This window comes from Oncorhynchus masou, chromosome 24 (assembly GCF_036934945.1).
Source record: "Oncorhynchus masou masou isolate Uvic2021 chromosome 24, UVic_Omas_1.1, whole genome shotgun sequence".
Taxonomy (NCBI): domain Eukaryota; kingdom Metazoa; phylum Chordata; class Actinopteri; order Salmoniformes; family Salmonidae; genus Oncorhynchus; species Oncorhynchus masou.
This window is the reverse complement of record NC_088235.1, coordinates 68,662,397-68,687,807: the sequence shown is the minus strand read 5'-3', so window position 1 is coordinate 68,687,807 and position 25,411 is coordinate 68,662,397. Positions and strand designations below refer to the sequence as shown.

Sequence of the window (25,411 nt, the reverse complement as noted above, 5' to 3'; positions counted from 1 at the left end):
ATAATGACTATCGAAAGTACGAACACTTCAAGACCCTATGGTCAGATATCTTTTCCTAAAGGCGGCATGGTAAGTAATGGAATTTAAGTTTCTGGGTGTGTGGTAATAATAAATAGTGTGTCTGTGGACACTGGATAATCTGGCTAACACACACACATATTTAACATAAGTGCAGTATCACAGCTATGTTACTCAGTTCAGGTAGCATTCAATGTCCTGCGTTTGTGTTAACCATGGCAGCCAGCATTGCAAATAAAGACATTCGTAGAATGATAATCAACCTCTTTCTGTGGATCCTTTCCCCTTAATGTAATTTTCATGTCAGCCAGGCCAATCTTTTAATATAAACACAATTTATTTTGCGCTTTAGTTGAGCAAAATAAGTAGTGTTGCTCGGTTGTCAAGGCAATTGAAAGAGTGCCTGAGTCGTGCAGAAAAATATCAATGCTTTATCCTCGAGAGAACAAGTTGTTGTTTCCCTGACTGCTACCTACAGTATGGCTGCTACTCAGAAATGTTTAAGCCTAACAGTAAATGAATAGATGTCACGAGTCCGACCGAGGGTGGTTCCCTTTCCCGGGCGGGTGGCGCTCGGCGGTCGTCGTCACCGGCCTATTAGCTGCCACTGATTGTCTTTCCTCCCGCTCCTTGTATGTTTAGTGGTAGCATCTGTTTATGCTTAATTAGTTTGTCTTTATTAGACAGCCGGCCCGCCTGGTTGTTGTGCGGGATTATTTCAATGTAACCTTCGGCTCTGTTGTAGAGGTACGTGTTAGTACTTGGTCGTGTATTTTTCGTGGTACATTTTGATTCCCTGTGTTTGGGAACGTACCTATTGTGAGCACCCTGTGGTGCGTTGGTGCTATTAAAGACGCACAGCATTGAACTCTCTGTCTCCTGCTTTTGACTCCACACCCACGACACCCGGAGCATTACAGAATCCCGCACCTAAAAATTGAATGGAGTCAGCAGTAGCAGCAGCCAACCCTCTCCCATTGATGGAGGAACGGGTTCTCCACCACACCACCGTTCTCCATCGGATCGGATCCGCGATGGATCAAGTGATGGAGAGAATGGACCGATGGGAGAGGAGTGGTCTCCTCTCTCCACCTTCGGCACCCACTGTTCCGGACTCCCCATCTCCCGACTCCAACACCCTCCGTCTGACGCTACCGAGGGCTTATGATGGAGCGGCGGCGGGTTGCCAGGGGTTTCTGCTTCAGCTGGAGCTATACCTGGCCACCATCAGACCCACTCCCTCAGGAGCAGAGAGGGTGAGTGTCCTCATCTCTTGCCTCACGGGTCGTGCTCTGGAGTGGGCGAACGCAGTCTGGAATGGCCCAGACTCAGCGCGGGAGTACTACCCAGAGCTTTCCCGCCGCCTCCGTGCCGTGTTTGATCACCCTCTAGACGGCCGAGCGGTGGGAGAACGACTATTTCATCACAGGCAGGAGAGGAGGAGCGCCCAGGATTACGCGCTGGAGTTCCAGACCTTGGCAGCAGGATCCGGGTGGAACGACAGGGCCCTTATCGACCACTACCGGTGTAGTCTCCGAGAGGACGTCCGCCGGGAGTTAGCGTGTCGGGACACCACTCTGTCACTGGATCAGCTGATTGACATGTCCATTCAACTGGATAATCTGCTGGCTGCTCGCGGGCGTTCAGAGAGGGTCCTGTGCGTTCCACCACCCAGCCCCTCCGCTCCCATTCCGATGGAGTTGGGAGGGGCTGCGCCGAGGGGTACCGGAGGAGGAGGCCTACAGTATGCTTGTGTATGCTTGTGCTTGTCTGATCGGTGCTGGGGGGGTCCGTCTGGGAGTAGAGATGGCAGGCGGAACGCTTCTCGGTCACCCCAGGTGAGTCAGCATCAAACTCATCCAGAACCCCTTGTTGGCCACATGTTTGTCTTAACTTTTTTCCTTCACTTTTTTCCCTCTTCCCAGCATAGGGCGCTAGTCGATTCAGGCGCAGCTGGGAACTTTATGGATCGCGGACTCGCCCTTAAGTTAGGGGTTCCGCTGGTGCCGATAGATTCTCCTTTCCCCGTGCACTCCCTAGATAGCCGGCCATTAGGGTCAGGGATGGTCAGGGAGACCACGGTCCCGCTGGACATGGTGACACAGGGGAATCATAGGGAGTGTATCAGTTTCTTTATTATTGATTCGCCTGCGTTTCCAGTGGTGCTGGGGACTCCCTGGCTGGCCCGGCACAATCCTAAAATTTCGTGGAGACAGGGGGTTCTCCAGGGGTGGTCAGAGGAGTGTTCTGGAAGGTGTTTGGGAGTTTCCATCGGTGCCACGTCGGTGGAGAGTCCAGACCAGGGTTCCACGGTGTGCATTCCCCCCGAGTATGCCGATTTGGCAATCGCTTTCAGTAAAGTGAAAGCGACTAAATTACCACCTTATCGACCGGGAAGGGATTGTAGGATAGATCTCCAGGTAGACGCTGCGCTTCCCAAGAGTCACGTGTACCCGCTGTCCCAGGAGGAGACGTTGGCAATGGAGACATATGTCACGGAGTCGCTGGGACAGGGGTACATTCGGCCCTCCATTTCACCCGTCTCCTCGAGTTTCTTTTTTGTGAGGAAAAAGGAGGGAGGCTTGCGTCCGTGTATCGATTATAGAGGTCTAAACGCCATCACAGTGGGGTATAGTTACCCGCTACCTCTCATCGCTACGGCGGTGGAATCGTTCCACGGAGCGCAGTTCTTCACAAAACTGGATCTCAGGAGCGTGTATAGTCTGGTGCGTATTCGGAAGGGAGACGAGTGGAAAACCGCATTTAGTACCACATCAGGCCACTATGAGTACCTCGTCATGCCGTATGGGTTAAAGAATTCTCCAGCCGTTTTCCAATCCTTTGTATACGAGATTCTCAGGGACCTGTGCGGGCAGGGAGTGGTTGTTTACATTGATGACATTCTCATCTACTCGGCCACTCACACCGCGCATGTGTCTCTGGTGCGCAAGGTGCTTGGTAGACTGCTGGAGCATGACCTATACTTCAAGGCTGAGAAATGCGTGTTCTCTAAACGAGCCATCTCTTTTCTGGGATATCGCATTTCCACCTCGGGGGTAGTGATGGAGGGCGACCGCATTAGGGCCGTGCGTAATTGGCCGACTCCGACCACGGTAAAGGAGGTGCAGCGGTTTTTGGGTTTTGCCAACTACTACCGGAGGTTTATCCGGGGTTTTGGCCAGATAGCGGCTCCCATCACCTCACTGCTGAAGGGGGGCCCGGTGCGGTTGCAGTGGTCAACAGAGGCAGACGGAGCATTCAACAAGTTGAAGGCGCTGTTCACTGATGCGCCCGTGTTGGCGCATCCGGACCCCTCTCTAGCATTCATAGTGGAGGTGGACGCGTCCGAGGCTGGGGTGGGTGCCGTGCTATCACAGCGCTCGGGTACCTCACCAAAACTCCACCCCTGCGCTTTCTTCTCAAGGAAGCTCAGCCCAGCGGAGCGTAAATATGATGTGGGGGACCGGGAGTTGCTAGCGGTGGTTAGAGCTCTGAAGTTGTGGAGACACTGGCTTGAGGGGGCTAAGCACCCCTTTCTCATCTGGACCAACCACCAGAATCTGGAGTACATTCGGGCAGCTAGGAGACTTAACCCACGTCAGGCAAGGTGGGCCATATTCTTCACCCGGTTCCGGGTTTACTTTGTCTTATAGACCGGGCTCCCAGAACGTAAAGGCTGACGCACTGTCCCGCCTCTACGACACGGAGGAGGGGTCCACCGAACCTACTCCCATCCTTCCCGCCTCAAAGCTGGTAGCACCAGTGGTATGGGAGGTGGACTCGGACATCGAGCGGGCGTTACGGCTGAACCCACGCCTACTCAGTGTCCAGCGGGGTGAAGGTACGTGCCGCTTGGTGTTCGGGACAAACTGATTCGGGGGCTCACGTCCTACCTTCCTCAGATCACCCTGGGGTGACGAGGACAGTGGGGAGTCTTCAGGGGAGGTATTGGTGGCCTACGTTGGCTAAGGACGTTAAGGGTTATGTCTCCTGCTGTTCAGTGTGCGCTCAGAGTAAGGCTCCTAGGCACCTTCCTAGAGGGAAGTTACAACCCCTCCCCGTTCCACAGCGGCCATGGTCACATCTGTCCATAGATTTCCTGACCGATCTTCCGCCGTCTCAGGGGAACACCACGGTTCTAGTGATTGTGGACCGGTTCTCTAAGTCCTGCCGTCTCCTCCCGTTGCCCGGTATCCCTACAGCCCTACAGACTGCGGAGGCGTTATTCACCCATGTCTTTCGGCACTACGGGGTGCCAGAGGACATCGTTTCTGATCGGGGCCCCCAATTCACGTCCCGGGTATGGAGAGCGTTCATGGAACGCTTGGGGGTCTCTGTCAGCCTGACCTCCGGTTATCACCCCGAGAGTAATGGGCAGGTGGAGATAGTGAACCAGGAGGTGGGTAGGTTTCTGCGGTCGTATTGCCAGGATCGGCCAGGGGAGTGGGCACGATTCATTCCCAGGGCTGAAATGGCTCAGAACTCACTACGCCACTCCTCTACTAACGTGTCCCCTTTTCAGTGTGTGTTGAGATACCAGCCGGTCCTGGCACCATGGCATCCGAGCCAGACCGAGGCTCCTGCGGTGGAGGAATGGGTACAGCGCTCCAAGGAGACCTGGAGGGCCGTCCAGGAATCTCTACGACAAGCGAGTGGATGGCAGAAGAGGAGTGCTGACCGCCACCGCAGTGAGGCCCACGTGTTTGTACCGGGGGACAGGGTCTGGCTCTCGACCTGAAACCTACCTCTCCGCTTGCCCTGCCGGAAGCTGGGTCCGCAGTGTGTAGGGCCCTTTAAAGTCCTGAGGAGAATAAACGAGGTGTGTTATCGATTACAACTCCCTTCCTATTATCGTATTAACCCCTCGTTTCATGTGTCTCTCCTCAGGCCGGTGGTAGCTGGTCCCCTGCAGGACAGTGAGGTGCCGGAGGTCCCTCCCCCCTCTGGACATCGAGGGGTCCCCGGCGTACACGATCCGAGCCATTCTGGACTCAAGACGCCGGGTGAGGGGCCTGCAGTACCTCGTGGACTGGGAGGGGTACGGTCCGGAGGAGAGGTGCTGGGTACCGGTGGGGGACATCTTGGATCCATCCATGTTTAGGGATTTCCATCGCCTCCATCCGGATCGCCCTGCACCTCGTCCTCCGGAGCGACCTCGAGGCCGGTGTCGGCGCGCTGCGGGAGCCGCGCGTCAGGAGGGGGGTACTGTCACGAGTCCGACCGAAGGTGGTTCCCTTTCCCGGGCGGGTGGCGCTCAGCGGTCATCGTCACCGGCCTATTAGCTGCCACTGATTGTCTTTCCTCTCCCTCCTTGTATGTTTAGTGGTAGCACCTGTTTATGCTTAATTAGTTTGTCTTTATTAGACAGCCGGCCCGCCTGGTTGTTGTGCGGGATTATTTCAATGTAACCTTCGGCTCTGTTGTAGAGGTACGTGTTAGTACTTGGTCGTGTATTTTTCGTGGTACATTTTGATTCCCTGTGTTTGGGAATGTACCTATTGTGAGCACCCTGTGGTGCGTTGGTGCTATTAAAGACGCACAGCATTGAACTCTCTGTCTCCTGCTTTTGACTCCACACCCACGACACCCGGAGCATTACAATAGATGACATTCACTGCAATTATAAACCTGTCTCCAGTATAACGCTACATACACAGACAGACCCACTGTGGATCTTTGTAAAATAAATCTGTATGAAAAGGCATTCCAGGTCTGTTTTGTCAACGGGCACAACTTTGACCCTTTTCAGGAAACTAGGCGTATGTTACGGGTCACTACTTCACAGGAGAGCCATTTGAACGTAAACTTATTTTTATTTATCAAAATTGTTTTGGGCAGAAATGCCTTCTGTAAATACAAATAAAATTGTTAAATTATGAGCCTAGTTAGTTTAGTCACAGAAAAAAAGAGCAACCTTCCCACTAGCCATGATTGGCTGAGATAATGAGTGGGATGGACATGCCAAGAGATGAGTTTGGATTTGTCTGCCATATAGCACGCTTCTGTCTATTTGAGCTGGTCAGTATGTGTAGGTAATCCTGTCTAATGCGACTTTAAAATGTTTTTTTTATTGTGTAGTAAAACTTAACAAAAGACTTCTATGTAAGTGTCCATTTCAATAGAATGTCACTGCAAAAACTGTTTCAGAGCACTCTTGTCTGAGTGGGACAGAGTGCAGAATACCTGATTCATTTACCAATGCTCAACACCCGTTGAATATGGCTGGTGTCAGTAAACGTCGGCAAAAAAGCATAATTAAATTGTTGCCAGGAGCACAGTTAGTCACCAACACTCTGGATAACATAAAAACAGCCTAACCAGCTCTGCTAGGGTGAGTAAAATGGTCAGAGTTTAGGTGGGGGCTAAAGCTTAAGATGATTCTCATGGCATTGTGTGAACCAGAGTGACTTGACACAACAACGGGCCTACTGTACCAACAAAACGGAAACAACACAGGACGTCTTATTTAACGAAAGGGGTTGCAATCTGCCGTGAAGTGTTCATCCATGTATACAGGTAAGAGTCTAGCTACAGTTTCAGATATAATACGTTTCTAATTTTGTCAAAGTTGTTTTCATTGCAAGTTAAAGCTTACTGTTAGCTAGCTAGCTGACGTTAGATGGCTGGCTCGCAAGCTAACATTCCGTTTATGATCTGTGTGTAGTAATGTTATCTCAGAATGCAATTTTGCATTACTAGTTATAGCCTAACTAGCTAACATTGAACCTATTTGGTTAACCTTTAGCTAGCTATGACAATCGGTTTGTATTGCTAGTACTCTATGGATTAGGATTATGGTTCATTGTTTAGCTTGCATGTCTAAGCAAAAGACTCCACTTCGCCAGATGATTACATGACCCATCAAGTTAGCCAGGTGTGTCTGATGGTGATTACGGCTATCTACTGTATAATAATGCCAAAATATTTGTATCTGGAATTTGTCTTTCAGCATCAGTAGAACACGCATGACTCTCTTCTCCATACAAGGAGAATGGTCTAATGCCTCCCATCAAAAAGAGAGCTGGTTCAAGCAAGCACAGGTTACAGCTGAAGCATGAGGACTTGCAGCAAGTTGTGAACTTCATCAACAACTACACAGAGGACAATGCAATAGTATTACCAGGATGCCACCCAGGACGCAAACGGTGGAAAGCGGCTGACATCCCATCCCATGTGACAAAAGCAGTGATGTGGCATCTCTACACGGAATCGATGACAACACTTGGTATGTAAAGCATAAACAACACGTTTTGATTATTTAATTTATCTCCAACATGATTGGCACTACTTTTATTGATCTCACATAATTTTTTTTGTTATTTCCTGTTTTACAGCTTCGGTGCTCTGGAGCCTGGTGTTGTCACCAAGGAGCGTTTGTACTCCGTCGAGAACATGTTTCAGCTGCTGCACAACGCTGACATCCCTCCTCCCATAGATGGTCTGCCTGTACAAGCACCACCTGGACTGGACACAGCTAGACAAACTTATCTTTTTGAGAAGATCAGGAAGTTTTGTGACTAAGAGGCTATTGACATCACACGCCCTGCACCAAAGTCAAGGGCAGGACAGAATCGGGCTCTCCGAATATAGATTCCCTTGTTCATGCGTGGTTCGGACGGATTCCCAGTCATTAGCACTATCTGCAGTGCCTCTATTCAAATGACTGTGATAAGAAGAATGGCGCCGGAGAGGATGGTTGATGTTTTACGTGCTCCTAACCAACTGTGTTATTTTATTCGTCTTTTTGCATTGTTTGTAACTTATTTTTTAAACTTATTTTGTACATAATGTTTCTGCTACCATTTCTTATGACCAAAAATAACTTCAAAACAGCGTTACTCACCACAAACTGGTAGAAGCTTTATTCTTTAATGAGTCCGACGAGAATGAAGTACTTCTTTCCCGGGAACGGGCACAAATCCCCGTCATTTGCATGAAGAGAAGAAAAAAAAGGGGGCGGAGGTCGGGCTGCCTTCTGAGAATTCGTAGGCAAGTAATGCTGAAACATGCATGAGAGCATGTGTGATCACGCTCTTCACAGCTGAGTAAGAACAGGTCAACATTCACAAGGCCGCAGGGCTAGACGGATTACCAGGACGTGTACTCCGAGTATGCGCAGACCAACTGGCAAGTGTCTTCACTGACATTTTCAACCTCTCCCTGTCTAAGTCTGTAATACCAACATGTTTCAAGCAGACCACCATAGTCCCCTCCTTTACTCCCTGTTCACTCATGACTGCACGGCCAGGGACGACTCAAGCACCATCATTAAGTTTGCCAATGACACAACCGTGGTAGGCCTGATCAACGACGAGACGGCCTATAGGGGAGGAGGTCAGGGACCTGGCCGTGTGGTGCCAGACAACAACCTCTCCCTCAGCGTGATGAAGAAAAAGGAGATGATTGTGGACTACAGGAAAAGGAGGACCGAGCACGCCCCATTCGGCATCGATGGGGCTGTAGTGGAGCAGGTCAAAAGCTTCAAGTTCCTTGGTGTCCACATCACCAACAAACTAACATGGTCCAAGCACACCTAGACAGTCATGAAGAGGGCACAACAAAACCTATTCCCCCTCAGGATACTGAAAAGATTTGGCATGGTTCCTCAGATTCTCAAAAGGTTCTAAAGCTGCACCATCAAGAGCATCCTGACTGGTTGCATCACTGGCTGGTTTGGCAACTGCTCGGCCTCCGACCGCAAGGCACTACAGAGAGTAGCGTGTACAGCCCAGTACATCACCGGGGCCAAGCTTCCTGCCATCCAGGACCTCTATACCAGGCAGTGTCAGATGAAGGCCCAAAAAACTGTCAGACTCCAGCCACCCTAGTCATAGACTGTTCTCTCTGCTACCGGAGCGCCAAGTCGAGGTCCAAAAAGCTTCTTAACAGCTTCTACCCCCAAGCCATAAGACTCCTGAACAGCTAATCAAAGGGCTACCCAGACTCCTCTTTTACGCTGCTGCTACTGTGTTTAATTTATGCATTGTTACTTTAACTCTACCTACATGTACATATTACCTCAACTAACCGGCACATTGACCCCCTTAATATAGCCTCGTTATTATTGTTATTTTACTGCTGCTCCTTTAGTTGTTACTTTTATTTCTTATTTTTATTTTGGTGTTTTTTTTTATTTTTATTTTATTTATTTTTTAAACAACATTGTTGGTTAGGCCTTTTAAGTAAGCTTTTCACTAAGTTCTATCTACCTAACTGTTGTATTCAGCGCATGTGACAAATAACATTAGATTTGTTTGATGTTAATAGTTAGCAATTAATACTTAACAAATGGTAGGACATTTCTGTTCTGTTTAATTCTTTGTTTCTGTAAAGAGATGGTTTCCTGCAGTTAGTCTGGGCGTATGGTCAAGTAAATGTGTTTTGCTAGAGATAGCTTGGGCTGACAATGACTTGGTGATAATTACCAAAAGTTGGCATTCTATAGACAAGATGTGGTATGTGTGTGACCCGAGATAGCCTGGAAGAGTTTAGAACAATGCCTCATTGTCTGATCATCCTGGCATCTGGGAAACTAAGCCGGGTTGGAAGAATAACAATATCCTCTGTAGATAACCAGGTGATGAACAAGGTGGCATATGGGAGTTGGAACCAGCCTGACTAAGCATTTTTAGTTACTATATAACATCAGTTTTTTTCATTATCAGTTAAGCACTCTGCAACACGTGTGGGGTCGACGGTTTCATTATTGCAATAATTAATTGATATTAAATAAAAATTATTGTTTTTCAAGAAATTACTGTCTCAATACTGAATTTCCACGAGATGATTCTCCTAACACACATTGCTGCCACAATTATATATATATATATATATATATTTGTTTTATCCTGCTGCTCAGGGACTTTATCCCTGATTGTATGCTTATAACTACCTCATCTATCACTGATATTGTTCTTGTACATACTGTATATTATTTTCTTTATATTGACACGGTTTCTGATATTGCTACTATGCAATTAAGCATTTGGCTGTACCATTTACACCTTCTGTAGAGACCCATCCACTTAGCAAGATGTGGCTGGGGGTTATAGCATTTTTTTCACATTACCCATTAATTTAGACAAGTGTATCTGGGTAAGCGTGATATATACTTATAAAATATTTTATCTGGACACTTTGTTTACCTGGAATTTTTCCTTATTGTAGGCTACTACTTTAACCACTTTTAGTCTTAATCTTTACTACACTGCTCTCTGTTTAACACATGACCTCACATGTGAATCCTTAAAGAGATGGGTGTGAACAATGCTGAATGGCTGTACATAAAGGAGAGCTCTCCAGTAGGTACCAAAACATTAAAAGGCCATTTTCTCAAAAGTGCGGTTACAAGTTTATCAAACTTCAAAGCAGAATTACTTTCTCATTGTTTCTCAAATACAGTGGATGAGATTCCAGTTTGTAGCTTTGTGTCTCAGCTTTTATCCAATGTAAAAAACAATTTCAAATTTTCCTACATACCACCGAATCAAGGCGGTCTGTCACAATTTATTCGAAACACTGGTAGTAACCAGATAATCCAAAGAATTTAGGTAGTAAACAATGCCCCCCTCAGGCAGAATATTTTCTCATGCGAACTGTCTGCGACTCGTTTACCTGTTTGCTACTCTACAATATTTTACTTATCAAGTCGAAGACAAAATTAACTGCAATACACTTGTCTCAAATATATTAGCATAACAACACAGAACCACCATAAAATGAGGCCTTTCTCCGTATTAAAATGTGTCCCAGTGCAACATGCCTTGATCCGTCCGACTGGACGTGGTTTATGGAGCGCTCTTTGAAATAGATGGATTTTCTGACAATGTCTCAAATGATGCATTCGCATCAATGTGACCGGAGTACACAAGAGGGTGCCAAAAAAGCAAAAACTCCATTGGGCATTTTTTACCAAAAGCTAACAAAATTAGCACAAGTAATAGCGCATCTCAAGAGGCTGCTAGCTACATATGCTAACGATATGAAAATAAACTAATTGCAAAGACAGGCAATACAGCTCATAAAGTTATACATATATAGAAGCTACTGAATGTCATGTCATTTTTGGTCATCAAATCAAATTTATTTATATAGCCCTTCGTACATCAGCTGATATCTCAAAGTGCTGTACAGAAACCCAGCCTAAAACCCCAAACAGCAAGCAATGCAGGTGTAGAAGCACGGTGGCTAGGAAAAACTCCCTAGAGTTTGGACATTTACAAGTGACTGTGAACGAGAGACATACAAATGAAAAAAGTTTTGACATGCTTGTCTGAAGGAAGAGCAGTACTGGCTCTGGAGCAGCATGTGTAGGATACAGTTGCTAGTGCAAAGGACCTGCCTTCTCTGCTCAGAAGAGGGAAGAGGAGAAGGCTGTGGAGAATGGAGAGGAGAAAAAATACAAGGAAATCAAGATTGTGGCAGCTGTACAAATAACTAATCCTTTGACTTCTTAAACATGGAAGAAAACTAACAATATATGATGCCCCGTCACCTTATTAATTCAGCCTATTACTTAGATCAACTAGAAGGTTAAATTTAAGGGTCACGTTAATGCAGAATTCAGATTTTTGTCATGCAAAATTAAAAAAAAAAAGTAATCTTGCTGCGTTTTGCAGACTTGCCTTGTTAAATAAAGGTTAACTTTGTAAATGCAGATTTAAAATGTGTCTTATTATAATTTCTGCTTGGCATCAGACTCATTTCGTGCTTCAGTTGCACTTCTCCACTCAGAATGACCTTAACTGTATTCTCATGTGTAGCTACCTTTTTCCAGTACTTTTCTCAGTATATCCAGCTACATTTCTCAGCTAAAATGTAAGATTAACTTTAATCAAAACAGTAAATGTAGCTGGCTAAATAATTTCTATGATAAACTTTTAGAAATATGATTGCCATGCATCGTTTTTGCAAAAAATACCTTGCTTTTTCATTGTAAGCTAATTTACTTGTGTGGCTGCCAGCCAAATAGCGTTACACTTCTGTTGTCATTTGATGAAAAGCGATTTTCTGCTGAATGTGTTGCATTAATGTATTTTCTGTGAAGGAAACTATAGTTGCACATCTCTGATCACTTTATTGAAGCATAAAAACACTTGACTTTCAATATAAAACGCGACCCCGTCAATACACAGCTGGACTCACCTGCTCCGGTTGTGCTATTTAGAAACAAACAGGTGACTGAGTCAACTGGTCTGGGAAACTACGATAAGCTTCATAATGTAAAATTATGTGACTGGTGAAATTAAGAATGCAATCTGCTTTATCTCCTAATGTATTGCACAAGTTGATTGCATGTATTTACTTAAAAAGTATCTACAAATATTAAAATGTATGGGGAGAAACTTCATAGTTTCAATGGTATTGAAAAATCATCCAGTGGCTATTTCCAAATACCACGGTATACGGTATACCGCCAAAGCAAAATGTTATGTCAATGCTAATATGCCAAAAAATTCATACAGTTGAAGTCGGAAGTTTACATACACTTAGGTTGGAGTCAAACTCGTTTTTCAACCACTCCCCAAATTTCTTGTTACAAACTATATTTTTGGCAAATCGGTTAGGACATCTACTTTGTGCATGACACAAGCAATTTTTCCAACAATTGTTTACAGATTATTTCACATATATTTCACTGTATCACAATTCCAGTGGGTCAGAAGTTTACATACACTAAGTTGACTGTGCCTTTAAACAGCTTGGGAAATTCCAGAAAATGATGTCATGGCTTTAGAAGCTCAATTTGAGATGTACCTGTGGGTGTATTTCAAGGCCTACCTTCAAACTCAGTGCCTCTTTGCTTGACATCATGGGAAAATCTAAAGAAATCATCCAAGACCTCAGAAAACAAATTGTAGACCTCCACACGTCTGGTTCATCCTTGGGAGCAATTTCCAAATGCCTGAAGGTACCATGTTCATCTGCACAAACAATAGTACGCACGTATAAACACCATGGGACCATGCAGCCGTCATACCGCTCAGGAAGAAGACACGTTCTGTCTCCTAGAGATGAACGTACTTTGGTGCGAGAAGCAAAGGACCTTTTGTACCTCTTTCCTCCAGCATCTTCACAAGTATCTACAGTGCTGTGAAAAAGTATTTGCCCCCTTCCTGATTTCTTATTTTTTTGCACATTTGTCATACTTAAATGTTTCAGATCATCAAACAAATTTTAATATTACACAAAGATAACCCAAGTAAACACAAATGCAGTTAAGTGATTATTTGATTAAGGGAAAAAAGCTATCCGAACCTTCATGGCCCTATGTGAAAAAGTAATTGCCCCCTAGACCTAATAACCGGTTGTGCCACACTCAGCAGCAACAACTGCAATCAAGCGTTTGCGATAACTGGCAATGAGTCTTTCACATCGCTGTGGAGGAATTTTGGCCCACTTTTCTTTGTAGAATTGTTTTAATTCAGCCACATTGGAGGGTTTTCGAGCATGAACCGCCTTTTTAAGGTCACGCCACAGCATCTCAATCGGATTCAAGTCCGGACTTTGACTAGGCCACTCCAAAACCTTCATTTGTTTTTTTTAAGCCATTCAGAGGTGGATTTGCTGGTGTGCTTTGGATCATTGTCCTGCTGCAGAACCCAAGTGTGCTTCAGCTTGAGGTCACGAACTGATGGCCGGACATTCTCCTTCAGGATGTTTTGGTAGAGAGCAGAATTCATGGTTCCATCAATCACAGCAAGTCAACCAGGTCCCGAAGCAGCAAAGCAGCCCCAGACCATCACACTACCACCACCATATTTGACTGTTGGTAGGATGTTCTTTTTCTGAAATGCTGTGTTACTTTTACGCCAGATGTAACGGGACGCACACCTTCCAAAAAGTTAAACTTTTGTCTTGTCAGTCCACAGAATATTTTCCCAAAAGTCTTGGGGATCATCAAGATGTTTTTTTGCTAAAAGTGAGATGAGCCTTTATGTTATTTTTGGTCAGCAGTGGTTTTCGCCTTGGAACTCTGCCATGGATGACATTTTTGCACAGTCTTTCTTATGGTTGACTCATGAACACTGACCTTAACTGAGGCAAGTGAGGCCTGCAGTTCTTTAGATGTTGTTGTGGGTTCTTTTGTGACCTCTTGGATGAGTCGTCGCTGCGCTCTTGGGGTAATTTTGGTAGGCCGGCCACTCCTGGGAAGGTTCACCACTGTTCCAATTTTTCTCCATTTGTGGATAATGGCTCTCACCATGGTTCGCTGGAGTCCCAAAGCTTTAGAAATGGCTTTGTAACCCTTTCCAGACTGATAGATGTCAATTACTTTGTTTCTCATTTGTTCCTGAATTTCTTTGGATCACGGCATGATGTCTTGCTTTTTGAGATCTTTTGGCCTACTTCACTTTGTCAGACAGGTTCTATTTAAGTGATTTCTTGATTCAACAGGTCTGGCAGTAATCACGCCTGAGTGTGGCTAGTGAAATTGAACTCAGCTTTCCAAAGAATGTGATTAACCACAGTAACTTCATGATTTAACAAGGGGAGGCAATTACTTTTTCACATAGGGCCATGAAGGTTCAGGTAGCTTTTTTCCCTTAATAAATAAAATGATCACTTAACTGCATTTTGTGTTTACTTGGGTTATTTTTGTGTAATATTTACATTTGTTTGATCTGAAACATTTAAGTGTGACAAATGTGCAAAAAATATAAGAAATCAAGAAGAGGGCAAATACTTTTTCACTGCACTGTATATCCACAGTAAAACGAGTCCTATATTGACATAACCTGAAAGGCCGCTCAGCAAGGAAGAAGCCACTGCTCCAAAACCGCCATAAAAAAAGCTAGACTACGGTTTGTAACTGCACATGGCGACAAAGATTATACTTTTTGGAGAAATGTCCTCTGGTCTAATGAAACAAAAATAGAACTGTTACACGCTACAAACGTATTTCCTCCAAAGTTATAATGAAAAGGCTCCCCTCTGTCCCAAAACATGTTTTCTGGAGACTTGTGAGTGGAGTGCTGATGACATCGCCCACTGTATGCGCTTTCGGTAACCTGATTGTGTCCAGACTGAGGAGAAATCAGCACACAATGCATCCCTGACCAACTCCTGAAGTGGTCAGCCAGATCGGAACACAATCAGACCACAAAGCGACTTTTGTGCATCTAGACCAGGCCTGGGAAATGGCCAGCCCGGGGGCCATATGCGGCCCGCAGAATCATGCTCAGATCACATAAAGAATTTGCGATAGTAAAGTTTTGAAAACGTATTTGTTAATCAAATTAAAAGCCCAATGAATAATCACCTTTGTGTAATGATTTAACTCCCACCGCTTGTGGGACATTTATTTTGAAGGCACGTATAAATAACAACTGCACAAGGACAGACAGTGACTGACAGGCTGACACACACGTCACAGTTAGTAGCTCGCTACAAACTGCGCAAAAGTGAGTTTTTAAAAAATGTCAAAGGAAAGTAGACAATGAATATAGGATGTTCCATTAAGAGTGGACATTTTATTATTGATATTTATTGAGGTATCAGGGAAAGCTGTGTGCTTAATGTGCAAAGAGAGCATCGCTGTCTTGAAAGACTACAATTTGTCCTGACACGTCCAGACGGAGCATGCAGAGAAATATAGGAATATGAGCAGAGGGCAAGTGCATCCAAAGAGTTGCTTTCTCAGTTGCAAAAGAATCAATGACTTTTCACAAAACTGCATTCAGCAAACAACGGAATTGCAATAGCTAGCTATGTACTGTCCCACAAAATTGCTAAACATATCAAGCCATTCGCTGAGGGCGAATTGATTAAATAATGTTTAATTGACTCTGCAGCAAGACTTTGCTCCGACAAGAAAGATCTGTTTGAAAATGTTTCCCTGTCAAGACGAACAGTGACACGGTTTGTTGAGGACATTTTAGAGAACATGGAACAACAGTTGAAAGACAAGGTAAAGGATTTCACATATTTCTCCTTGGTTTTGGATGAGAGCAGTGATGCAGGTGACAAAACGCAGTTGTTGATATTCTTACAAGACATAACCCCAGACTTTGAAATTACAGAGGAGCTTGCTTCAGTGCAGTCAATGAAGAGCACAACCGCAGGGAAACATTTATTGGGGGAGGTTAATAAGTGTGTGGCAAAGCTGGGACTGAGTTTTGAAAACGTATCCAATGTTACCACTGATGGGTGTCCAAACTTGACAGGAAAAAATGTGGCTTTTTGAAAAGGATACAAGATCAAGTAGCTGAGCTGATCCTAGATCAGAAAATAATTTTCCTGCATTGCATTATTCATCAGGAGATGCTCGGTAAATGTGTTCTGAAAATGAGCCATGTTGTAGATACAGTCACTAAAGTGGTAAACTTCATAAGAGCAAAATCTTTAAACCGCAGGCAGTTTGTCTTGCTGTTGGAAGAGACAGTCGGGTCATGCAGATCTCCCCTACCACACAAAGGTGAGATGGCTGAGTTTGAGGAAGGTGCATAAAAGGGTGTGGGACCTGAAGTCGGAGATTGCTGAGTTATTGCAAATGAAAGGAAAATGTGGATTTCCCTCAACTGCAAGATAAAGAATGGTTGGCTGATTTTTGCCTTCACTGTGGACATCATGGCCCTCATGAATGAACTGAATTCCCTACAAAGGAAGGGCCTTTTTGCACATTCGATGTACAGCCTTGTCAAAGCCTTCAAGGGAAAATTGCTCCTCCTGACCCGCCAAGGAGGGGCCAATGAACGCACCCACCTTCTGACACTACTAGTCTGTTCCCTGTCAGTATACATTGCTGATACGTGCTTTGAATGGTGAGTTTTCTCATGTTTTTAGGATTTCAAAGTGTTGGAAAATGACATGCTGTTGGTTTCCTCTCCTTTCACCTTCAATGTGGATAACGCTCCCACTGACCTGCAACTTGAGCTTATCGATCTTCAGTCTGATGCAGTGATTGGAGAACTATTCAAAACAATGTCACTGACGAGGTTCTATGCATTTCCAAAGATTAGGAGTAATGCTCAGAAGATGTTTGTACTGTTTGGGTCAACCTATGTATGTGAACAGACATTTTCAGTTATGAAATATAACAAGTCAAGGCACAGATCATCTCTTACTTACCTCTCAGCAATCCTGCGCATAGCGACATCAGAAACTATACCGGACTTCACTGCTCTAGTCAATGCCCATCAGAGACTTCACTCCTCACGCTGATTGAGTAGTTTAAATGTAATGTTGAGCTCTCTTTCTTGTGTTTTTGTGCATACCCGTTAACAAGACTTCTGTCCGTGGTGCTGAATGCACAGCGTACTTTTCCCACCGTGTAGTTCATTGCATGTTTAATAATGAATGTAAGTGCCAAGTGTAGACAAAACCTAGGAGAGGAGAGGTAGTCTATAGGATACTGAATCTGAAGCAGCAAGAATGATGAGAGAGCGGATACTTGCACTTTCTCTTCAGTTACATTTTGCCTACCTTTTAGGAGTGGGACAATTTGCAGGGACAATAAATGGGTTATCAATATTTATTTCCAGAAAATGTAGTAGGCCTAAAGTATAGCCTAATCATATTAAGTTAAATTATTTGGAAAGATTACTGCACTGTGCTTCTCCGCCCATGCGGAGGGTTGTTAAGGGAATGTATATTACTGAAAACGTTCAAAGTTTGCCAGTAAACTACCAGATTTTTGGTTTCTTTCAAGTTATGGGGGGAATGTATCTATCTATTGGCCTATATGGCATTCCAGAGCTTTAAAACATCCTAAATATGAACTATCAACTAGGTGAATACCATTGGTGTTTCATATGAGGGTTTCAACATGAGATATCCTTTTTTTTTACACACTTTTATTTATGTAAATTTGTCTTTTTTGTAAATGTTTTGGCGCCAAACTGGTGGTAGTTGTGAAAAAAAAGTAAATAGTTGGAAAGTTGAAAGTAAATAGTTGGAGTTCATGGAAAATTATTCCACTGTTTATTAGAAAAAACAAATCATTAATTAGGCAATTTTTTTCTTAAATCACATGGTGTATGCCCTAGAAACTAATAGACAATATGGACACAGATATAAAAATGAATATTATATATCTGAAAAAAAAAGTTATTAAAGTATAAATGACCAAAGTTAACATAGATTGCCAGAAATGACCTAGGTATTTGAACCCAGGTGTGGTGTGTTTGTTTTCTGTTCTGTGGGAGGCTGGGAGAGCAGATGTAGGCCTACAGACAGTGACAAACCTGTGTTTCTGCGTGTGTGTACACTCTGCAGGTGTGAGAGGCGCCAGCACTGGGACAGTCCATCTGTGTGTCAGTCTGTGCAGGAGTGTGTCAGTCGACTGGCACAGCTCGGAATGCAAGATGCTGTTCTCCCTGGGGATGCTGATGCTGTCCGCCACACAGATCTACACCATCTTTACCGTGCAGCTCTTTGCCTTTCTCAACCTGCTGCCCGTCGAGGCTGACATCTCTGCCGTGAGTCCCGGACGGGCGCGTGGGTGGGCAGGCAGGCATGCATGCAGGAAGGCAGATAGACAGACAGATACACAAACAGACAGACGTGGTCTACAGACATTCAGACAGACTGACTGACTGACTCACTGGTTTACAGAAAACATATTTTGTCTCTGTGCTTGGAGCTTCTAGTTATTAACACCACCAAGTAGTTCATGATACGATTTGTATTCTTATTTCTCTTTCAGTACACATTTGACAACAAAACGGGAAATTTTGATGACCTGCCTGCACGGTTTGGGTACCGGTTGCCCAGCGATGGACTCAAGGTGGGTACAACAATGGTCCATATGTTGACTGTTTACATACCCATTCATTTCATTGCCATTGACACAAGTTAAAGTATAACCATCAGAATATGAACGATAAGCATGGAATCCAATTTTCGGAGGCATTTTTTCTTGAGATAGTTTTTCTGAGATGGGCATTCTAATGTAAAACTAAAAATGTGTAACAGAGTGAATTGATTATCAAAAATGATTACTAATGCATTGTTACTGTAATTTAATTATGCCAATGTGCTTTCATCAATTGAAAGCCCTTAATCTATTTTATGAGAATTTTTAAGATTTCTTGTTTGCATAAAATAGACGCAGACCAGTCTTTCAATAGTAGGTAATAGAATTTATTCTCGGAGCGCGCTACCACTTAAACACGTGTGTAACGGGTTTCTTCCAACTCCTCCTCTGACGAAGAGGTGGAACAAGGATCGGACCAAAATGCAGCGTGGTTAGTTAGATACATGAATGAAGATGAAACACGAACAATACAAAACAACAAACGTGGAAAACCGAAACAGCCCTATTTTTTTTTATTTTATTATTTTTATAAAAAATAATTTATTATCTTCAATACCATTCATTCTTTACAACTCATAATTTACATACATACTCAAATAATGGTATTTTAATTAAACTAATTAAACTAAACATAAACCCCAAACAAAACCTCAGGGGAGCATCTTCCCTCCCCGTCACGCTACAAAATACCTTTCCCTATCTACCCATCCCTAATCTATCCTCTTACAAATCTAAATGACACCCATCCCTAAACCCCCCTTCCACCTCTCCCGAGCAGCATGCTGCCCCCACTTCCTCTCCTCCCTCTTCATCCTCCCCCTCAAATCTCCTTCCACCCTCCTCACTATCCATTCCACCCCCCAATCTCTCCCTGTCTTCACCATGTTCTGCCTTGCTTCCCACAGCCCCCGTTTAAAGAGACTCATGAGAAGCCAGAGCAGAAACCTGTCCCTATCCGTCCCTCTCGCTCTCCCTACACCCCTCTCTAACCTGGCCCACGTCAATACAAAATCCCCTTTACCAAACCTAACACCCGTGCCCTAGCCCATACTACTCCGGCAAAGGCACAGTCCCAAAAGACATGGCGCACAGTCTCCTCCCTGCCACAAGAGGATCTTGGACAGGTGGGGGATTGCACCAAACTATACCGGTACAAGATGGAACGTACCGGCAAACACTTATGAAGGCTCAACCAATTCAGGTTCTTGAGCCTGTTGTCCAGACCCCGCGCCTGCACTCCCTCCCAGACCACTTCTGAGATGCCCACTACAGGCGCCGGACTCCCTGCCTTTCTGACCTCCTCGTACAGGTGCCTATGATCTAAACCTACTCGGGCAACTTCAACCTCAGGGTGCGCACGCAGCCACTTGGCCGCATGACCAAAGTGCCACGGCAGCTGTTCCGCCCGAGGACCCGTGTTAGACCACACCATTATGCTTCTCGCCTGATACGAGAAAAATACCCGCAGGAGGTAACCGGACAGGTGTATCACTGGCTGAGCAAGCTCCGTTAACAAGTAAAAAAAAAATAATTGTGTCCAGCTTGAGGGGGAAATGTGGTACCCCCCTACCTCCCTCCCCGATGGGACAGATCATGCGTGCCCTGGCGACCCACTCGCACCTGCCACTCCACATAAACTGAAACACAAGCCTCACTAGAGGCCTCCTCAGACAAGCCGGCAATGGTTAGATGTATGCCAAATACAAAAGAGACGGCAACACATCCACCTTTAGGACCAGGACTTTGCCCATAAAAGACAAATACCTAGCTTTCCACATTGCTAGCTTCCTCTGTACCACTGCGATACGCATGTTCCAGTTTAGTGTCGCTGAGCCGGAGGTCTCAAAATGGACCCCGAGAATCCTCAGGGCCCCCTCACAGAGAACCCCCCCCCAGGCACATCTGTTCTACCGCGCCATCTTCCGAAAAACTTGACGGAAGACTTTGCATGGTTCAGAACTGCTCCCGACGCTCGGGTGAAATCCCCAAAGATGGCAAGGGACCTTGTCAGGCACGAGTCCTTGCACAACAGCAAGGAAGTGTCGTCGGCGTACTGCGTTATCTTAACATGCAGCCCACCACTTCCAGGGATCAGCAAACCTTCCACCCCTGTGTCTGCCCTAATGGCAGCCCCCAGAGGCTCCATGTACAGAACGAAGAGGAGAGCCGAGAGTGGGCACCCCTGCCTGACCCCAGACGAGAGGTCAAAAACGTCACCCAAGTGACTATTTACACTAACTCGGCACCCCGCTCCGACATATAATGTACGAATCCATCCTATAAACTTCTCCCCAAATCCTAATCGACCTAACACTGAATAAAAAGGATCTATTCACGCGATCGAAGGCTTTCGCCTGATCTAGCGCTGCTACCATAAAAGGCAGTCCTCTATCGTCAACCCAAGCGATGAAGTCCCTGATTAACTGTAGGTTCCATCTAATAGAGCGGCCCTCTACCCCGCACGTCTGATCCTCATGAACGACGTAGGGAAGGGCTGTGCGCAACCGGTCTGCTAAAACCTTTGCAAATAGCTTGTAATCTACACACAGCATGGTCAACGGCCGCCAGTTGCCAAGGTCTGTTACTTCCCCCTTCTTATATAAAAGTGACAGCACACCAACAGCCATTGATCCCCCCCGGGACCCCCGTCTCAAGGATGGCCTTCAAGACTTCGAGGACCACTGGTCCAAGTATACCCCAAAACTTGAGATAAAACTCAGCCGGCAACCCATCCATCCCAGGCACCTTCCCTTTTCCCATCCTCCTAAGAGCGCACTCAACCTCTTCTAGTGAGATCTGGGCCTCCATCACTTCTCTAATGTCCTCCGGCAACCGCCTGGACAAGTGTTCTAAAAACACATTTCCCTGCTCTACATCTATTTCCCTTTCCTTAAATAAACCTTGGAAATGATCAGTTGTCACCCTGACCATATCCTCTGGTTCTCTAACTATACTACCATTTTCTTCCCTAACGCCATGCATTACCTTCCTACTCTGTCTGGCCCTAACCGACTTAAAGAACATTCGCAGAACAAGTCTCATTATGTTCTAGAAAGCCACTATGCGCACGCTCCAGGAAAGCTCGAGCCTTCCGCTCCTGCAACTCCCTGAGCTGCGCCTTTAGGGTTGCGGATCTCTCCCAGTCAAACGACCCGCCGAGGTTGCCTGCCTCGTATTCGAGTTCAATTAACCTATGGATACGATCCACCTCCCTCCTCTCCTCCCTTTTTTCCCTCTTGCAATACCCTATTATAAAAGCCCTAATCCTCACCTTAACTAATTCCCACCACTCTAACACCCCCTCGCACAAGCCTCCAAAAGAAACCATAAAACCCGTCAACAAAAGCCTGCTCCTCCAGCACATCCCGATCTAGCTTCCAGTACCCCCTACCAAAGAGGCAGACTGGCGACCCCACCTGCAGGAGCACCCCGTCGTGATCCGAAAAGAAAACAGGCAACAGCCGCCCAGACAACTTACCCAAAGACCTGGGTACAAAAATATAGTCGAGCCTCCGCTCAACTCCCCTGGAGTTGCGCCATGTAGGACCGTCCATTTTCGGAGTAGTGTGCAGACCACCATCTACCAGACCATGGCAAGCCATTAGCCTGGCAATGGGGCCTGCACTGCTATCCCCCCCTCTTCCAAAATCTGTATTAAAATCCCCCCCTATCACTAATTTCCTATTTGTGACACACAGGGGCGTCAGACAGTCCACCATCTCCCTCCTGTCTGCCACCACCTGTGGCCCATACACCACCACTAATCTAAATTTACAATCCCTTATCGTGACATCCACCCCTATAACCCTCCCCTGCATTACCACAAAAGAATCCTCCACTTTTACCTCCCTGTGCCCACACAAAATCCCTACCCCCGATGAGTGCACCCCCCCAACACACCAAACCGACTCCCCCTTGTCCCACTCCCTCTTAAACCTACTAACATCCCCTCCATCCCTCAGGTGAACCTCCTGTAAAAAACAAAAATCAAACCCCACACCCTCCAAATAACTAAAAACCGCCCCCTCTTAACAAAATCCCTTAAACCCCTTACATTTAAACTAACAAAAGTAAAATTAGACTCCATGAAAAAATAAAAACATGCAATACACTCAAATTCTAAACCCAGACAGAAAAAAAAAAAAAAAAAAAAAAACAGGAGACTCACCCGATGCTCCCCTGCTCCATATCTACCGGTGAGAACACCATCCGTAATCCCGACATCCCCCCCTCTTCCTCCATCACACCATCCCAGGATGCAGGAATAGTGTTTGGCTCCGGGGTGCCCTGCACCCTGGGTCTACCCCCACAATCCTCCCCCTCCCCAGTGTTGCGGCTGGTTTGGAAAAAAATTGGGGAGGCTGAGTCCCCAAACAAAAAACTCCCCACCTCCTCCTGTACCCAGTCCTGAGTCTTGTTAGGTGTGTCCCCACCCAACAGAAGTTGAGGGCCTGGGGAAACCAGCAGCAACCCAGAGGTTTCTCCCACCCCCATCACTCTCTTGGCCATCCCCTCCCCCTCACTGTCAGCCAATCGCACCCTCCTCTTCATTCTCTTCTTTGGTGATGGCGGCAGTGGAGAGATACCCCCCCCCGCCAGCTCCTCCACCATACCCCTCATCTCATCACTTGCTCTTCCACCGTCTCCTTCTCTACCACTCCTCCCTCGCTTTCTTCTCTGTCATGCTCCTCCACCCGGTTGCCTTCTTCCGCCGCTTTTCCTGGTTCTCCTACTCCCGTGCCTTCCGTTTCCTTCTCTCTTCCATCCGCCGCTTCTTGCTCCCCTTCCTTCCTTGTGGCCTTCCCATCTGGACCTGTACTCTGGTCATGAGGCATGCTTCCTTCCCCTCCTCTTCTTCCCCCATCCCCCGCTCCTGCTCCCCCCCAGCCGCAGACGCATATGACCTCTGACGGGCCGGGCACCCCCGCCACAGGTGTGCTAACGAGCCACACCCATGGCATGTCTTAGGCTTGTCACAATCCCTCGCCTCGTGATCCTCAGATGCACAAAATCTGCATTTTCTTGTACTGCACGAGGCGAATATGTGACCGTAGGCCATACAGCGCCTGCAAAATGGGGGCTGACGTGCATAAAACAACGTCCCCCTGTCAGCCCCTAGGAAGAACATAGCAGGAGGATGGAGGTAGCCACCATGTCCCTTTGGGTCCTCTCTGAGGAGGGCCTGGAAGCCTCTCCTCCCATTCCAAAACCCAAGGGAGTCTTGAGGTGCCTTGCTGAGGAGACATTATCCATGTATCTCCCCAGAAAAGCCCTCACCTCTTCGTCCTTAACGTAAGGGTTGTAAATGTTGACAGTTACAACCCTAAAGTTATTCTTCGCCAGGCTTGTTATTTTGTAGTGGCACATCGGCCTCTCACCTCCCACTGCTCTTGCCCTTCTCAGGATATCATCGTGTTTTTCCTCTGTATATAGTGCCACGTCGTATGCTCCCTCCAACGAGTTGCCTTGGAAACAAAACACGTCCTTCACCGTCAGCTTTAGAGTCCCCATCAATATTATACTTCCAAAAGATTCCCGTCCTAAAGGCTCCAACTCCTTTTCCTTCCAAGCAAACCGAATCGTGTTGGCCAGCCCAATCCCAGGGACCGACCGTGTTGATGTATTTAGCACCATCTCCGCAAGGAGAATGGCGCTCATTCTCTTCTCTTCCAAAACAAGTAAATAGAAAAACCAAAGTGACCGAGCCTATCTGGTGAAACTACACAGAGACAGGAACAATCACCCACAAACACACAGTGAAACCCAGGCTACCTAAATATGGTTCCCAATCAGAGACAATGACTAACACCTGCCTCTGATTGAGAACCATATCAGGCCAGACATAGAAATAGACAAACAAGACATCCAACATAGAATGCCCACTCAGATCACACCCTGACCAACCAAAACATAGAAACATACAAATAAACTATGGTCAGGGTGTGACAACGTGCAGCAGTTTATATACAGATCATGACGTCATTTCACTGCTTTAACAGAATCCCCTCCTCTCGACCGGGACAAAGTAAGGTGAAAGTTCATTCTAACTTACTAACACACTCCCAGATAACTTTTGACCCCTCAACATTATCGATCACCACTGAACTGACAGTTTTAATTAACAGAAAACCTAGGAATGCACTCACTGCCTTATCTAAAATCCCCAGAGCTCAGTTTCAGTAGGGTCAACCATAGGCTAACGACCTTATGTTTTCACAGTCCACAACCCATTTGTTTCTGCCTAGTTGGAATGGTGTTCATTAACTTTTTATTACTCCTTGCCCGTGTCACACAATCCCTTCTTATGAACTCATATTGTCAATCACTTATAAAACAAAGTATAAGTTTACCTAGTTACAATTCTATTTAAAATGAGGATATTGTTTATTCATTTATCCAAAATAAATTCAACATGCATATACACTGAGTGTACAAAACATTAGGAACTCCTTCCTAATATTGAGTTTAGGGCTGACCTCAATTAGTCGACTGGTCGATTGTTTGGTCATTAGGTTGTTGGTCGACTGAGATTGTTTTAGTCGAACAATAACACATATATATGTTTTAGTAGAGCAATAACAAATAAATATATATATATAAAACAATTTTGGTCGACCAATTGCTTAACGACCAAAC

At 45.7% G+C, this 25,411-nt stretch overlaps 1 protein-coding gene across 1 annotated transcript in view; it reads left to right on the top strand.

Annotated features, from left to right (window-relative positions):
- The window catches only part of LOC135512530 (E3 ubiquitin-protein ligase RNF13-like), a 100,493-nt gene that overhangs the window by 6,427 nt on the left and 68,655 nt on the right, over nucleotides 1-25,411 (top strand). Inside the window, exons 2-3 of the mRNA XM_064934649.1 lie at nucleotides 18,235-18,437; nucleotides 18,665-18,745. Of these exons, the coding sequence (XP_064790721.1) occupies nucleotides 18,324-18,437; nucleotides 18,665-18,745 (195 nt within the window). The 5' untranslated portion in view covers nucleotides 18,235-18,323. The remainder of the gene's footprint in view (nucleotides 1-18,234; nucleotides 18,438-18,664; nucleotides 18,746-25,411) is intronic.